The sequence below is a fragment of the Bufo gargarizans genome, chromosome 4 (genome assembly GCF_014858855.1).
Source record: "Bufo gargarizans isolate SCDJY-AF-19 chromosome 4, ASM1485885v1, whole genome shotgun sequence".
Classification (NCBI taxonomy): domain Eukaryota; kingdom Metazoa; phylum Chordata; class Amphibia; order Anura; family Bufonidae; genus Bufo; species Bufo gargarizans.
This window is the reverse complement of record NC_058083.1, coordinates 422,692,051-422,710,907: the sequence shown is the minus strand read 5'-3', so window position 1 is coordinate 422,710,907 and position 18,857 is coordinate 422,692,051. Positions and strand designations below refer to the sequence as shown.

At 43.0% G+C, this 18,857-nt stretch overlaps 1 protein-coding gene across 1 annotated transcript in view; it reads right to left on the bottom strand.

Annotated features, from left to right (window-relative positions):
- The window catches only part of KIF26B (kinesin family member 26B), a 338,734-nt gene that overhangs the window by 191,304 nt on the left and 128,573 nt on the right, over nt 1–18,857 (bottom strand). The window contains exon 3 of the mRNA XM_044290742.1: nt 4,662–5,198. Coding sequence (XP_044146677.1) covers nt 4,662–5,198 — 537 coding nt within the window. The remainder of the gene's footprint in view (nt 1–4,661; nt 5,199–18,857) is intronic.

The window sequence follows — 18,857 nt, the reverse complement described above, 5'->3', positions numbered from 1 at the left end:
CCACATGGTCAGATTTTCTTACGCACTTTGTGAAGCCCAAACCAGGAGTGAATAAAAAAAAAAGGAGAAGGAGCATTTGTCCTTTATACTTTTTAAACATTTTTTGATTGACTCCTAATTTTGGCTTCCAAAACTGGATCTGGAACCCTGGGCATAAATTTAGTGTAATGAATGAAATGCGCTATTTTTATAACAAAATGAAGTCAGTTTTATTTTATTTCCTTTTTCACCTATATGCTGTATAGCGTTACACACAGACACAGATACGCGTTCAGAAGACAGAAGAGGTTAGTTTTCAGAGCACTCAACCATTTCTGAGAAGTCTGGGAAGATGGGAAGTCACACGTTTCAGAAGTGGAGGATGCCCACACTAGGAGCCATGCAGTCTAGCCAGCATCACTGGTAATCAAGAATCAGCTTGACAATGGCATGTTCTAAGAGGCCACAACACAAATCCTCAAAAACCAGATTAGGATTGTTCTCATGAACGTTTGGATCCTGACAGAAACTCTTGATATACTAGACAAAAAACATTGTACTATATGATTTCATGCACATTAGTGCGAAACCATTTCAACCTTTACTGAAACCTTGATCTGTCTTTTTTCACAAGTTTATAGGTCACTTATTAAAGTTTACATATCTTACAAAAAATATTCTCTCCATACTTGTTGGGTGGACAAATTCTTCCCGGTATAATGCTAGTGCTATGCTTTGTGTCACCTCATTTCTTCTCTCCAGAATTAGTTACACTTTAAACATATCTGCTTTTCCTAATGTACCCATTTGACACCTCTCTGACACCTCCTTAGTATTGGAATGAATGTATGCATGTACATTTAGGGTATTTCTACACAGGACTGAAACCCAGCGGACTGCCCATCATAGATTTGCGTTTGCAGTGAGGATTTAAAGAGAACCTGTCACTGGGATTTTGTGTATATTGCTAAGGACATGGGCTGCTAGATGGCTGCTAGCACATCCGCAATACCCAGTCCCCATAGCTATCTGTGCTTTTATTGTGTCCCAAAAATGATTTAATAGATATGTAACTGAACCTGAGATGAGTCCTGTCTCCTCCATACTTCAGAGATAAGATCAGCTCTGACTCTGAGCCCAGCCACGTCCACTGAAGGAGCCCAGCACCGCCCCGCATCCTCTGAATCTCCTCCTTGCACCCCGACGTCACAAAGCTAGAGCGCCATAATCACGCGATGCGCGAGCTAGTGCATGCGCAATTCGTTTCCTGAGGCTGATGCCAGCACAGCGAAGGAATACTATGCAGACACTGCGCATGCGCTAGCTTGCACATCGCAAGACTACAGCACTCTAGCTTTGTGACGTCGGGGAGTAAGGAGGAGATTCGGAGGATGCGGGGTGGTGTCTGGCTCCTTGACAATGGGCGTGGCTGGGCTCCGGAAACGTTAGTAGCCTCATTTACACACATATATTTATATATAATTATAGCTATGGGGACTGGGTATTACGGATGTGCTAGCAGACATCTAGCAGCCCATGTCCTCAGCTCAATACCTAAAATCCAGGTGACAGGTTTCCTTTAAAATTCACATTATGTCAATTTATGCAGCGCTTTTCCATTACGGATTTCACTCATTGCAATGCACAGGGTGAAATCTTCTGTAAATCCACAACAATCTTTATGTAAATCATGTGGATTTAGCCGAAGAGTTTTTAGCTGCATATTATGTCCGATGGATATACAGCCTTAAAGGGCTTTTCTGAGAGTTTAATATTGATGGCCTATCCTATGTAGCAGCACAACAAAATGGATCCTTCAGTGGTGGTGCCCGCGGTGTCAGGCGCCAGTCCGTAGAACCCCCAATACAGCAAATACAAAAAAGTCAACTGCGGCACTCTCATGTCTTCATAATTCCAACGTTTAATCACCAAATAACAGCGACATTTTGACCAGTGTGGTATTTCTCAAGCAGTGTACATAGTGAATGAGGTACAACATTTATACCCTCTAATACCAGTCACATGATACAATTAAGCAAATTATAAATGATAAATGTTGTACCTCATTTACTGTGTACACTGCTTGAGAATGGCCACACTGGTCGAAACGTCGCTGTGATTTGGTGATTAAACGTTGGAATTATGAAGACATGAGAGTGCCGCAGTATACCTTTTTGTATTAGATCAGCGGGGGTCCGACGCGCTGTACCAACGCTGCCTAATTGTTTGAAGTGAATGGGACACTTCTTGTAATTACACCGCTCACCGCTGCAATGTTGACGGCAAGCTGGTAAACAATGAAGGGAAGCACTAGCACAGAGTACGGCCTCCTCTTCAACCAGCTGATTGGCGGGGTGCCGGGTGTCGGACCCCCGCTGATCTGATACTGATGATAGGTCATCAACATTAAAATCCCGGAAAACCCCTTTAAGGGGTTGGTCCATCAGATATTGGTGGCATATCACTAGGATATGTCACCATTGTCAAAAAGGTGCAGGTCCCACCTCAAGTTACAATATTAATTGGTTACAGCATGACCATTGTAAGTTGAAACCACTGTAACTGAGCCATATCACTATGGAAAACTGGTAATTGGTTCCAAAGTCCCAAAATGCATCCCAAGATAACAGAAAATTAAGGTTTAAGAAAAATAAGCAGATAACTGAGACAGATAAAGCAAGTCCTTACATATAGCATTCATCAATATATGCTGGAGCTATAAATCACTTTCTATGATGAGAACATTAGTTTCTTCAGGGTCTTTTACAGTATGCACGTACCAGAAAAAAGACATGGAGCTGCCCTCCACCAGGGTATCCCCTGCTGACCCTGACACAGGAAAAGAGCATTGCAGGAAATGTACTTGACTGATGTTTTACCAGAAAAATTACCATTTCAATTGGATGGGTCTGATTATGAGGCAATTGTTGAAAATATTGTAACCTGAGGCCATTGTATCTTGAGGGGCCACTGCACTTAGATACCCCGTGAAATACCAATCCTGTAACATTTTTTCTCACAACTCTGTATTATGTTCCTCTATCAGTCCCCCATGTCCACATAAATTGACAAGTGATACATCCTTGTTAATGGAGTGTATCTCTACATAGTTTCAAACCGTCCAGTTAGTGTCAAGATGTAGAGATACACCTTATTGATAAGAGGAATGGTGGGACTGGACTATACATCGACCTTGGAAGCAACACACAAGTTGCTTGCTGGACTTTTCGTCATTCTGGGGCCATGCGGTGACCCCACTCAATTCCATTATGTTATGTAGCTACATACCTGTTACAGGTAAAGTTGCCATAAAGCCCCTGCCTTATTCATACTTTTCCTGAAGAAGTTATAGACGGATTAAAATAAACATGTATGAAGCTAGTAGTAGAAGAACTACATCAGTGTCCGATGGAGTACTGCAATATAAAGTTATCTAATTTAGATCACTTACATCAGGGGCAGGGAACCTCTGGCCCATGGGCCACATACAGCCCATATAATTTCATGTCGCCCCCGGCTCCCTGTCCCTATTACAGAGCATATAATGCAAATGCTAATGACCACTTCCATTATGGGGAAGGCGGGAGGCAGGCGAAGGTCAGGAACAGTCCTGTGCTCACTGTACTGACCTTTCCTGGTCTTCTTCCAGGCCCCGCTCTGTGTCCTGACACGTACAGTATCTGGATGTAGTAAACGTAGGTGTGCACTATGACCTGACGTTGTGCGCCATCAGGTCACAGTACAGCGGCAGAGCCGTCCGGAGCTGGAAAGGTAAGTTTACTTATAATTTTTTTTTTATATGTGTGATCTGAGGTCTAATTAGAGGTCTGATCTGAACAGGTGCAGGCTGGGAGGGTCTGACTGGATGCTTCGGGAGGGTCTGATGGGGGTCTAAGCTGAGGTTAATGGAGGCTGTAGAGGGACTGATCTGGGGTGGGGGGGTCTGATCTGAGACTGTAGGGTCTAATAGGGTTGTGATCTGAGGCTAATGGAGGCTAGGAGGGTCTGATGGGAGACTGATCTGAGGCTAATGGAGGCTGGGGAGGGTCTGATCTGAGGCTGGGAGGTCTGATGGGCGTCTGATCTGAGGCTGATGGAAACTTTGCGGGTCTGATGGAGACTGATCTGAGGCTAATGGAGGCTAGCAAGGGTCTGATGGGGGTGTGATATGAGGCTGGGGGGTCTGATGGGGGTGTGATCTGAGGCTGATGTAGGCTGGGGATTCTGATTTGAGGCTGATGGAGGTGGGTGCAGATCTGAGGCTGAGAAACGGACAAAGGCAGGGACAGTTGCGAAGACAGAGGCAGGGACAGTGGCAAAGGGAATGATAGCTAGGTGGACCCCTCTGGGATGAGCTTGGCTGCCATTAATGCCAAATAAAGAAAAAAATAACTAAATATATAACATTCTCAACTTAAAAATTAGACTGTTATAATTGCCGAAAATGGTGTCTGTACTATATAAATGCAAGAATACAGTTTTTTAGCACAATTTCTGTAACATACCCCTAATTCAATTATATGTTTGATCAAATATAGCGGTCAAATTCTTAAGCGTAGAATTTTGTATGGCCCACAAAAGATGTTAAAAACATCCAAATGGCCCTCTGCGGCAAAACGGTTTCCCACCACTGATATGAATAAAGCATCTCAAACATTACTATACTCAAAAATAAGACTTACCTGGTATGGGTACAGAGTCACACCATTAGTTCTTGATAATGACCATGTACCATCAAGGTACTGATGAGCTTGAACAGCTACTGAATTCATGATGTTGCCATTATTTGGGCTTGTTGCCACTGGTAGGCTGACTTTGGCTTGATGTGAAGGAGACCCATTTTTCTTTTCTTGTCCATTGGCGAGCCCAAGACTGTTTGGTTTACCACCATGTTTGTTGGGCACAAAGCCAGGGTAGTTAGGTGTGGTGTAGGGATTTGGCATGTATACCCAGTCTTTTGGCTGAAGGTTTCCCATATGTCTTGGACCCATTAATGCTGGAATATTAGAATGTCCTGGAGGAGATCCTGGAGAAGCGGCATCATAGTGTTCAACATTGGCAGACTGCTCCAAAGATGTCACCATCTGGATAGCTTCCTGTTTAAGCTGATTAAGATGAGTGGCACATATATCACAACGGTTGTCTCTCTCATTCCAAGACTTTCGGATGGTGTTTGGCACTTGAAGCTTGTCGTGTATGCCAGTAGTGATGGATGGGTCCTGGAAAAGATAAATTAATACAATTCGTGTTATGAATTGAAAGCAAAATCTCCTTGAAAAGGAAATATAAGAATTACAATTATAATTTTTAGAATATCCACTGATACATTAAAAAGCCATTTTCTCAATCTGGCACTTTACTGATCTAAATAATGAAATGTTAAAAACATGAAATAAATTGCTATATGCAGCATTTTGCCCTTATTCTAACTGAAGGACTTCAGACTCCAGTGTCATTACTCTGCAGGGTTCTTATGAAGCTGATATCAAAGCACATGCATACTCTGTTGTCAGCAAGCCTGCAACGCTCTATTAATATTAAAACGGTTCATGCCCTCTGGAATATTGTATTGTCCACATAATGTTCCTGCAGCATTGTCAATCCCTTTTTACTATAAGCCTGCTAAATAATCCCAACAAACTACACTGCAATTTTCTAAGACTGGAGGTAAGTTATCGTAGACAAAGCTGGAGGTAACATTGAGGGTACAGATATCTTACGGAGATCAAAATATCATATGGCGATCCTCAGGACAGGCCATCAATATCAGATCTGTGAGGGTCGCCAGTCAGCTGTTTGAAGGAGTTACAGTGTTTGCCCAATGCTGCGGCTTCTTGAATGTTTACATTGGTCCATCTACCAGTACAATGCCTACTTACTACAGATGGCAGCAAAGGCTGTGGGAGGAAGCTACGAAGTAGATGACATGCAGGTAGACAGATCATTGTAGACAATAAAGAGGCCACAGTCCCGTTCAGACAGCTATCAACGGAGGTGCCAAGAGACTCCTACTGATGGGCTATCACGATTTATAGGCCATAAGTAGTCTAATGCTGAAAAACACTTTTAATTATAGGATTTTCATCCTTATGATGTGTGCCATAACATGTAATACTGTGTATAAATTATTGGGTGGGAAAATGGGATAAAAGGGGTTGTACATGATTAGAAATACATGGCTGCTTTATTTGAAAAAGACCACCAAACATATCCACGGGCTGTGTCTGGTACTGCTGCTCTGCTCCACTGAAGTGAATGAGGCTAAGCTGGGAACCACACACAACCTATGGACACGTGTGGCACTGTTATTAGAAGAAAGCAGCAATACCATATTTTTAATCCTGGACCTTTAAATAGGGAACCTCAGTCTTGCCAAACATATTGGTAGATACGCCTATTCTGCCAATTGTATGGACGCCAATTTGTATGTCTTTTACATACAGATGAGTCTGTGGGATCCTGATGTATACAGATTATACCAAGCGGCTCAGCCAGTTTGGCCAGTTGCACGCAGTAGGGCATGCTCACCTGGGCAACCAATGACTGCAAGACTAATCGTGACTGTAGCTCACTGAATGCCAAAAGTTGCTAAATTATACTAAATTTACCTTGCCGCATGCTCCATTTTGATAAATTTAGTGCTAGATTTTCCCTATCACAAAGTGATATAATCTAAGACATTATTGAAGAGCCTTATAGTGTTCCTCTGGTAAAGCACAAAAGATATGGAAAATAAGTATCTGTGACTACTGCATCATTCAGAACCCATGATAATTCAGTGTTTTACATCCATGCGCACAAAAGACTTAACACAGGACCAATCAAAGTCACCGGTTCAATTGAAATATCCACGCAGAAAGCACTATTCTTGTCCGTATTAAAATCCATTTCATTGAAGTGTATGAGTGCACAAAAAAGTGACACCATAAAGATGTCCTCGTCAAAGTGAAGACAGGAGAGCACCACTTGTTAGTCGATTTCTGTGTAAAATGGCGGCGGTGCTCGCAGTGCCAGGCCCCGACCTGAGGGCCCCCCCTTGGTAGCCAAAAAAATAGATGAAAAACCGCAGCACTCCCAGTCTTGAATCCAATCTTGTGTTTATGAACACCCAAAAAAAAATAGCAACATTTCGACAGCAAAGTCTTTTTCAAGCTATATAGCTGTCGAAAAGTTGCTATTTTTTTCAGTGTTAATTAACACAAAATTGGATTCAAGACTGGGAGTACTGCGGTTTTTTATCTATTTTTTTGACCATACAGATGTCCGCACGAAAGAACATCTGTTTTTGTTGCAGATTTATATCAGAATGGCCATCTGAATCAGGCCTAAGTATATGAAACAGTTTTCACTTCTGTGTTGCAATTCGCTTCAAGCTAAATTATTTTCACACTTATTAATAACTTACATTTTCATCAATTATTTTCTATTTACCAAGGACATCCAAGGACGTCCAAGTTATAATGGAGTAGCTTGTAGCCGGCTCCTTTTTCACACTGCAGTTGGTGCTTAATGGATTTATAAATCATTGTGACTTTTCCTAGGTGACATGGAAGGCCAGAAACGAATGCTCTGACATAGAACAAGATAGGTTGGAAAAAGATTTTGCTTTGACAAAAAAATAAACACAAAAGCAACGTCGGTACGTGTTATAAGCACACGTGTGCGAGCCAGTGGTGTCAATCATTGCTAATCCCAACAAGTCAGGTCAAGGAGGGAATGATGTCAAAGTCATATTGCAGTGGTCTGCTGAAAACATCTCTGTTCTAGAAGCCATCAAAAGCCAGAAGGTCTCGATGACTCAAATCAGTTGGTAAAATAATTAAACAGGTTAGTAAAAATAGTAATTAATTGCTAAAAAAACAAAACGTAACAAGATTTTAGTTTATTTGGTTCCCCTTTACGAATGCATTGTGTCTAGCACTAAACAACATACTGTACTACTATCTAAGAATACATGGCAGTAGCGTTAGGGGAGTGTGAATTTTGGGACTTGAATTCCATGACAACAGAATGAAGGAAATAATCTATCTTTTTCCAAACCTGGTAGTCAGCTTTGAAGCATTACTCTGCCTATTGTAGGAGAGTCACCAGGATAATAATGGACGGACGATACGTGCCACCAGAGGTCCTGGCCTCGGTGGAGTAAGAACCGGATCATTGCTGTTACAGCGGCGAATGCTGCTGGTGCAGCATGTCCGGGACGGTTCTTACTGGGAACAGGTAAAGAGCAGGGTGGGTGCCTGTTCCCCACGGCCAGCCCAGGTTTTTGGTGGAGCTGGGCCTTTGAAGAACCCAGTCTGCTGAAGATGGGGGGTGGGGTGTGTCTAGCTGTGCATATTGTGGACCGCAAAACACCGATGCCGCACATCGCCAGCACTTAATAAAGGATTCCTAGGACAAGAATAGGACATGGTCTATTTTTTTTGCGGAGCCGCGGATGAAATGCTGAATGCGGACAGCACACTGTATGCTGTCCGCATCTTTTCCGGCCCCTTTGAAAATGAATGGGTCCCTCGGAAGCTGTCTTACACTTAGAACTGGTGCTAGATGCGCCGAAGTTATGAAGAGGACAGCGCCTCCGCTAACGCAGGAGCTTTATTAAGATCCTTGACCCTTGGATACCTGAAGGACTTGCTGCAACTGCATCACCCCCCCCCCCCACAATCTTAGATCGAAAGAATCTAATAACTTGATCACCCCCAGAGTCCACCTCAAAACCTTTGGAGACAGAGACTTCTGTCATGCCGCCCCTACACTTTGGAACTCCCTGCAACACCCAATTAGGACATCCCCATTTCTGGAAGCATTTAAGTCCAAACTGAGAAGCCACCTGTTTAGTCTGGCATTTATGAACACCTGTATTTGCTCTGTAACACAGTCCAGCCTGCAACCCTGCATTGATCTGAGACATATGTATGCGCTTTGAGTCCTATGGGAGAAAAGCGCTTTACAAATGTTATTGTAATTATTGTTAAGACTGGCGATGGTGCCTTCTCAAACAGCTGATCTGCAGGGATCCTGGCTGTTGGACCCAAACCAATCAGATACTGACGACCTATCCTGTGTATGAGTCATCACTATTAAAATCTTGGAAAACCCCGTTAATTATGGCTAATACTTCATGACTGGAAGGCATCATTTCTCCAGAGAAGCGGAACAGGTAAGTCTGAACAAACAGCATTGACTTTGTTTAATTAAGCAATGCTGGTTGGACATCAGCGCTTTAAACCTGGTGAGAACCACATGAGTATTGAGGAGGAAGCAGGATTTTTGCTTTGAAGCAGTGTACACACTTCATGCTGCCCTTTTAATTGTACAGCAAGGTGCCGAGCTGTCATTATTAGTCACACAGAGAGACTAGGAATTTGACTTTCCTGAAATCTTGGCTTTGAGTTTTATAAAGCAATGTTTTTTCATGCAGTAAAATATTTCACAAAGTCTATTTTTAGTTAAAACATTTATAAATCTGATTTGTTTATAGAAGAATCACAGGCTAGACATTTACAAGACAAAAATGGCAACGTGTGTAAAATGGGACAAGAAATAAAAAACATGATAAAAGAAATTGAAGCAAACATCATGAAATAAACAGCATTGTAATGTTTACCTAGGACTTAGCAAAAGAAAAAAGTAAAAAAAAAATGCAAAAGTAATTCACTGCAGCTTCATCACTCATCTCTTCAGTTTATGCAGCAGTAAGTCCCTAGACATCCGTCAGAATATAAAAGGCAATGTGTAAAGCTTAGATTCTCAATGAGTCCATTCAATGTCAACGTCAACCCCTGCCCCTTTATGTTGGCAACACCTCCTCATGCAACATGAAAGCCACTTAATGATCACTGGGCTCAGAACAGTAGGACATAAAGTGGCCCCCCAGTGCTAATCAGCACACTTAGGCTAACCTTACCTCCCTGCTGGGATGTCAGCTGAATAGGTTAAGTGCTGACAGGCCAAAGAAGACCTCAGCCCCTTGACTTGTGTGGTCTGGGGAGGTCTAACATTACATACCTCCATAAATATTTCCCAAACCACTCCAACAGCAAGAGCAAGAAGAATGCCATGGAGTTTACACCACAGTAACCCTAGCAATGTATTCACATCAATGATACAGGGTGCTACTGTTACAGGTGAGCTGAAAGACCTATGTAGCAAGAAGGCAGAAGGTCCTTTTAGTCCGTTGTACTTCACATCAGATAAGCATCTGCAGACTCAAAGACTGCACACTACTGAGAATCGGAAACAAAGGCACAAGACTGGATAGCTAATACCATCCGACTCTAAGCATATTTCAGTGGAGTCTATTTTGGATTTCATTTCATGGATAAATAGTTGATGTGCATATCATAAGCATGGTCATGGAAGTTCTTGTGTGGACAATAGTCTATCAAACAATGTAAACATTATTGGATCAGTTTTAATGCTAACTGGCTTTTACTCATAACAATATATTACAGAATTAGAACGTATTTAGCATCCTGGTCCAATGTTATTTTTAAGGGGTTATGCTATGATTGAAACAAAGCTAGAACCAGCCCTGTACCTCACATGGAACCAGACATCTCACAATTCATTGCTCACATTGTTCTGCTAGATTTATTTCAGGCCAGCAGCTCAAGGACAAGGAGCATATTCTTTCACACGGGGTGTATCCTTTCTGCTGTAGCTTTTCCCCTATATCTGCCACAGCTTCTAACAGAAAATATAGTTGGTGACAGCTGAAGATTTAAACTGAGAACGTGCGACCACCTTAGTGACATGGGCAAAAGGGAAGGAAAAGAACAAACAGCAGGTGGTGCTATACAGATACATGTTATTGAATAGCACAGTGACTACACTAAATTTGCAACTGCATGCTATTTCAAAAATTTTCATATCCAGTACTGGTTTGAAAATGGTAGAATATTTTTTGTGGCACAACACCTTTAAAGTGGTTCTACACCTTTTGATTACTGATGATCTATCCTTTGTATAAATCATCAACATCTGAATGATGGGGTTCTGACAACCAGGACTCTTGCCGGTCATCTGTTTGAGAAGGCAGTGGCACTGGCAGTAACGCTGCAGCCTTCTCACTGTTTCCCACAGGTTAAGGTCCCATTACATGGGACGATGTAGAAGCAGATTGTCGGGAAAGAAGCGTTCCTTCCCAACAATCTACTAATCGCTAGCAGAGGAGACCGCCAGCTCCTGCAGAGTATCGGCAGCAGAGAACGCTAATGCCATCGCTCCTCCTCATACAGACTTTACACAGCACGATCTGCCACCGGGAAACAAGGATTTTTTGTGCTGCACAAATGATCCAATTACCCGATGAATGAAAGGTTCTCTTGTTCATCGGGTAATCGACAGTGCATTTTCACTGCCAGATCATCGATAACAGGCGTTACTATGAACGCTCATTAGCAATGATCTGACCTTTAGTGACGTCATGACTATTATCACTGGCCGCCCAGGTGTGGCTCAGCCCCATATTAATATCTAATGTACATGGCCACCATTACTTGTAAAAATGAAATAAAAAATACAGTGGATCTAATGTGAACCATAATGATTATTTTTTAAAGGTTTTTACATTCTCGACACATTTAAAGTTTTTATAGTAGATAATTTTTATTATGTCAAGCTTATAATTGTTCCAAAAATAAGTCATAACAAAAAAATCTATAAAACTGTTTTAGTATAACCATAAATCATCACAAAGTAGATGAATATATTTATGTAAATTCATACTAAGTGCGGATACAGAAAAGTGGTAGGACATCAGAACTGCAAAGACCACCTGGCTAACCAACTTCAATTAGATTCATAGAAAGGTTCTTGTCCGATGGTCTTAAGATCACAAGAATTACTGTCACAATGTTGACAGCTATCGGACACAACAGTAAGTGCTTAGCAATTGTTTGTTACAGTAGGATTTCAAGACTGCATCATTGTCAAAAGTCCTTCTGCAGATCCATTTACTGCCAGTATATCCTCACTATCAAGAATATGAGCTAATTTATAAACTATTAACATAGTTTGTTCAATTTACCTTACTACTTACTCCTTTATGTTTTGCAAATGGAAACTCCAAGACACATAACTACTTAAAGGAGTTTTCCAAGATTTTTTAACTGATGACCTATTTAAGAAGGCACCAGCACACTGTGCCTTCTCTCTGTTAGAATATTAAGCCAAATATTGGGAAGTAATGCTTGTTTGAATACTCGTTCCTGATAATAGCCCCGGGTATAAATCATCCTGTTTAAGACATTCAAGACCTCTGCTATACATGTATTGTGGAAGTCCATGGTTTAAACATGGCGTCCGCTCAGAAGCTGAGCAGGCACATTAGCCACCAAGTGCCTGCTGTTTTACACAGCAAACAGAGGCAATGTTTGTGATTGATGATAACACTGATCTGAGCAGTCTTTCCCCAGGACATGAGATTAAGGCTTAGTTCACACGAACGCGTGTGATCTGTGGCCGTATCACGGATTCAGACCCATTCACTTCGATGGGTCCGCAAATCCGGAATCGCGGAACGGCCGCACAGGATGGGACCCCTCGGAAGCACTATGGAGTGCTTCCGTGGGGTTACGTCCCGTACCTCCATTCCACAAAAAGATGTCCTATCTTTTAGCGGAACGGGCGGATCGCGGACCCATTAAAGTGAATGGGTCCGCGATCCGATGCGGCTGACCTACGGCCAGCGACCGTGCATTGCAGCCTGCTATTTGCGGGCCGCAGCACAAGCACGAATCGCACACGTTCGTGTGAACTCGGCCTAAGGTAGCTGTTTGGTTGCTGTGGCAGCCTCTTGCCTTCTGACGGCTCAGGGGCCTGCCACAGCAATGTTCCTATGGAGCCCTGCTTGTGGCAGGGCTCTATAGGAATATAGTAAATCTCCCATAGACTGCAATACTAATGGGGGACTTAAAAAAAGGTGTGTGTGTGTATATATATATATATACAGGTCCTTCTCAAAAAATTTGCATATTGTGATAAAGTTCATTATTTTCTGTAATGTACTGATAAACATTAGACTTTCATATATTTTAGATTCATTGCACACCAACTGAAGTAGTTCAAGCCTTTTATTGTTTTAATATTGATGATTTTGGCATACAGCTCATGAAAACCCCAAATTCCTATCTCTAAAAATTAGCATATCATGAAAAGGTTCTCTAAACGAGCTATTAACCTAATCATCTGAATCAACTAATTAACTCTAAACACCTGCAAAAGATTCCTGAGGCTTTTAAAAACTCCCAGCCTGGTTCATTACTCAAAACCGCAATCATGGGTAAGACTGCCAACCTGACTGCTGTCCAGAAGGCCATCATTGACACCCTCAAGCAAGAGGGTAAGACACAGAAAGAAATTTCTGAATGAATAGGCTGTTCCCAGAGTGCTGTATCAAGGCACCTCAGTGGGAAGTCTGTGGGAAGGAAAAAGTGTGGCAGAAAACTCTGCACAACGAGAAGAGGTGACCGGACCCTGAGGAAGATTGTGGAGAAGGACCGATTCCAGATCTTGGGGGACCTGCGGAAGTAGTGGACTGAGTCTGAAGTTGAAACATCCAGAGCCACCGTGTACAGGCGTGTGCAGGAAATGGGCTACAGGTGCCGCATTCCCCAGGTCAAGCCACTTTTGAACCAGAAACAGCGACAGAAGCGCCTGACCTGGGCTACAGAGAAGCAGCACTGGACTGTTGCATGTCATTCGGAAATCAAGGTGCCAGAGTCTGGAGGAAGACTGGGGAGAGGGAAATGCCAAAATGCCTGAAGTCCAGTGTCAAGTACCCACAGTCAGTGATGGTCTGGGGTGCCATGTCAGCTGCTGGTGTTGGTCCACTGTGTTTTATCAAGGGCAGGGTCAATGCAGCTAGCTATCAGGAGATTTTGGAGCACTTCATGCTTCCATCTGCTGAAAAGCTTTATGGAGATGAAGATTTCATTTTTCAGTACGACCTGGCACCTGCTCACAGTGCCAAAACCACTGGTAAATGGTTTACTGACCATGGTATTACTGTGCTCAATTGGCCTGCCAACTCTTCTGATCTGAACCCCATAGAGAATCTGTGGGATATTGGGAAGAGAAAGTTGAGAGACGCAAGACCCAACACTCTGGATGAGCTTAAGGCCGCTATCGAAGCATCCTGGGCCTCCATAACACCTCAGCAGGGCCACAGTCTGATTGCCTCCATGCCACGCCGCATTGAAGCAGTCATTTCTGCAAAAGGATTCCCCACCAAGTATTGAGTGCATAACTGAACATAATTATTTGAAGGTTGACTTTTTTTGTATTAAAAACACTTTTCTTTTATTGGTCGGATGAAATATGCTAATTTTCTGAGATAGGAAATTTGGGTTTTCATGAGCTGTATGCCAAAATCATCATTATTAAAACAATAAAAGGCTTGAACTACTTCAGTTGTGTGTAATGAATCTAAAATATATGAAAGTCTAATGTTTATCAGTACATTACAGAAAATAATTAACTTTATCACAATATGCAATTTTTTTTAGAAGGACCTGTATATATATATATATGTTTTTTTTTTTGTTTGTTTTTTGTTTTTTTTGTCTCCATATATAAAAATAAAATATGCCTTGGTGTATCTATAAACACACCAGCCTGGATTTCAGAAGACAGTCTATTATCTCCTCACATTGAACTTCCTCATTACAGTTGAAAAACTACCAGAAAAACATCTTTAGCAATGACTGTACAGTGAGAATGAGAGGAGCTGCCAGATCTCCTGCAGAGCTAGCCCCTTCTGCTTATCAGCAGGTGGTGTTTGGGAAGAATGGACTAAAGCCATCACATTACACTTCTCTTATCTGACTTTGTCTGGAATGAGCCACCGGTGGGGAGCAGTCTGTAACAATTTCCTGACAAGTCCTTTGCTGCCCTGAACACTGCGTATGCTGCTTTAGGCTACTTTCACACTAGCGTTCGTCGGTCCGCTCGTGAGCTCCGTTTGAAGGGGCTCACGAGCGGACCCGAACGCAGCCGTCCAGCCCTGATGCAGTCTGAATGGATGCGGATCCGCTCAGACTGCATCAGTCTGGCAGCGTTCAGCCTCCGCTCCGCTCGCCTCCGCACGGACAGGCGGACAGCTGAACGCTGCTTGCAGCGTTCGGGTGTCCGCCTGGCCGTGCGGAGGCGTGCGGATCTGCCCAGACTTACAATGTAAGTCAATGGGGACGGATCCGTTTGAAGATGCCACAATATGGCTCAATCTTCAGGCGGATCCGTCCCCCATTGACTTTACATTGAAAGTCTGGACGGATCCGTACGAGGCTATTTTCACACTTAGCTGTTATATGCTAAAAATAATGCAGACGGATCCGTTCTGAACGGAGCCTCCGTCTGCATTATTATGATCGGATCCGTTCAGAACGGATCCGATCGAACGCTAGTGTGAAAGTAGCCTTATAGAGTAGATAACCCCGGCTCTTTTCCTGTGTTAATCTTTGATATTAAAATATTTGAACAAACGTCTATCCACATATTTCCAGTGGCCTTCATAGACTACCAATGGCATAATGGAATAAACTGCAGTTATGCTACTTTCACACTCGTGTTTTGGCTTTCCGTTTCTGAGATCCGTTCAGGGTTCTCACAAGCTGTCCAAAACGGATCAGTTTTGCCCTAATGCATTCTGAATGGAAAAGGATCCGCTCAGAATGCATCACTTTGCCTCCATTCCGTTTCCATTCTGCTTTGGAGGCGGACACCAAAACGCTGCTTGCAATGTTTTGGTGTCCGTCTGACGAAACTGAGCCAAACGGATCCGTCCTGGTACACAATGGGGACGGATCAGTTTTCTATGACACAATCTGGCATAATAGAAAACGGAACCGTCCTACATTGACTTTAAATGGTGTTCAAGACGGATCCGTCTTGGCTATGTTAAAGATAATACAAACGGATCCACTCTGAAATACAGACGGTTCTATTATCTGAATGGATCCGTCTGTGAAGGATCCGCACCAAACACGAGTGTGAAAGCAGCCTTAGATTCATTAAGTGACATGACTGTAAGGGCTTGTTCACACGAACGTGCCATACTTTGCGGTCCACAAAAACGGATGCCGCCCGTGTGCCTTCCGCAATTTGTGGAACGGACGGCCCTTTATAGAAATGCCTATTCTTGTCCGCAAAACGGACAAGACATGACTCATAATTCTTGCGGGGCCACGGAACGGAGCAACGGATGCGGACAGCATCTTTTGCGGTGCCATTGAAGTGAATGGGTCCACACCCAAGCCGCAAAAAATGCGGCTCGGATGCGGAACCAAACCATGGTTGTGTGAATGAGCCCTAATATTGTAATAAAAAAGGCAGAGCCGGCAAGTGCCATTTTACGGAACAATCGTGGTACATGGTTAGCTGCAGAATGCTGTTAATATTTTGTGTCGGGTTACATTATATTTTATAGAATATCATCTTAAAGGGGTTGTCTTTTTTATTTTAAAGGGTTATTCCAGCTGGTCAGACTTTGGCCAGTAGATGACCCAGCATTGGCGCATCTGAACCCGCCCAGGTGTGTTCATGCCTGGGATGAGGAGAATCATTGTGCTGTACCCAAGTTTGTTTAGGAAGTGAACATCTGGTCAAATGTACAGTTGTCTAAAGCTGGAATATGCCTTTAAAGCTGGCCAACAATCACAGGATCAATTTAACAAAAACTGCACCTTTAAAAGATGAAAATTCAAAATTCAGCATCATAAGAAAGTCTAAATCTAAACTACCAAAACTGGTTCTTTCATCTGCGAATGATATAAAATGTCCCCCAACGGCTTCATTCACTTTGGCGCCCTAGGTATCATATTGGTATTACTATCAATAGCACCAAATGTAGTAAAATATCCTTCGAAAGGGAAGATTCCAAAAGGAAAAGGTGTTTCCTTCTCCAGGATCTGATTCTATTTTTGGTGAATACAGCGATGGATGTGAGACATCAATATGAGTGAACCTGGTAATCATCATTAGATGTATAACAGTCAAATCCGCAAAGTGCATCTTAGGCCTCATGCACATGGCCGTTGTTCTGGTCCGCTTCCCGCCGCCGTTTTTGCGACTCGGGTGCGGACCCATTCACTTCAATGGAGCCGCAAAAGATGCGGACAGCACTCCGTGTGCTGTCCACATCCGTTGCTCCGTTCCGTGGCCCCGCAAAAAAAATATAGCATGTCCTATTTTTGTCCGTTTTGCGGACAAGAATAGGCATTTCTACAATGGGCCGCCCATTCTGTTGCGCAAATTGTGGAAGGCACACGGGCGGCTTCCGTTTTTTGTGGACCGCACGGTCGTGTGCATGAGGCCTAACCGTGTAATGTGTATGGAGGCCTTTGGACCCCCCCAAGCTAAGCATACATGTGTATGGGAAGATCAGGAGAGACAGTGCTGGAATAACACGTCTATAAATGGTTACCTCACATGTATGGCTTTGCTTAAGGCCTCATGCACACGACCGTTGTGTGCATCCGTGGCCGTTGTGCCGTTTTCCGTTTTTTTCGCGGACCCATTGACTTTCAATGGGTCCGTGGAAAAATCGGAAGCTGCACCGTTTGGCAGCCGCGTCCGTGATCCGTGTTTCCTGGCCGTGAAAAAAATATGACCTGTCCTATTTTTTTCACGGCCAACGGTTCACGGACCCATTCAAGTCAATGGGTCCGTGAAAATCACGGATGCACACAAGATTGTCACCCGTGTCCGTGATCCGTGTCCGTGATCCGTGTCCGTTTTTTCCTATCATTTCAATGGCAAACTTGACTTAGATTTTTTTTTAATTTTTCATGTCCGTGGATCCTCCAAAAATCAAGGAAGACCTACGGACGAAAAAACGGACACGGATCACGGACCACGTTTTTGCGGACCTTAAAAAAAAACGGTCGTGTGCATGAGGCCTAAAGGGGTTGTCTCACTTCAGCAAGTGGCATTTATCATATAGACAGAGTTAATACAAGGCACTTATTAATGTATTGTGACTGTCCATATTGTTTCCATCGCTGGCTGGATTCAGTTTTCCATCACATTATACACTGCTCATTTCCAATGAGTTACGACCACCCTACAATCCAGCAGTGGTGGCCATGCTTACACACTATAGGAGAAAGTGGAGGGACCGCGGAAGTGCGCACATGGGCAGCAGCTCCAGTCTGGGCCACCTTGTATTCGTACTGTAGCGCTGGCCGTAACCCCTGGAAATGAGCCATGTATAATGCGATGGAAAAATGAATCCAGCCAGCAAAGGAAGCAATATGGACAATCACAATACATTTGTAAGTGCCTTGTATTAACTTTCTCTACATGATCAATGCCATTTGCTGAAGTGAGAGGACCTCTTTAAGGCAAAATGCATTAAATTATTTGCATTGTATATACATCTAATTGCTCCACCTTATGTGTTCCTAACAGAAAACCTAAGTTCTGCAGCCAAGACATTTAATAAATACTTTCTTGCAGGAGCAAATACATAAGTTATCTATTGAACATGATTTTCAGAAGTGAAGCTACTCTGTGGTGGACCTAGTGTCGAAACAATGTGAAATGTCACTTAAACCAGTTCTGGGAACATGTTCTATCCATGGCATACAAAACCCAATCAACTTTATTAGATAAAGTGATATTTTAAAAGAGCAGAACCAGACTTCTAAAAGCCTCAGAGTGTCCCACATAAGAGCTATAGAGGTGGTCCCACTGTGTTTTCCTTTGCAGACAGAGGCCTTGTGTTGGAATGGTGGTAAAACTGACAGGGCCGTGTAAGTGACAAGAAATAATAGTTGTTTGACCTTTGAATTCCTGAAGGACAGACCACTTCTCACACTCATGGCAAAGTCATTTGGGCTGGGTGTCCGAATTGACATACCACGATGATAATTTAT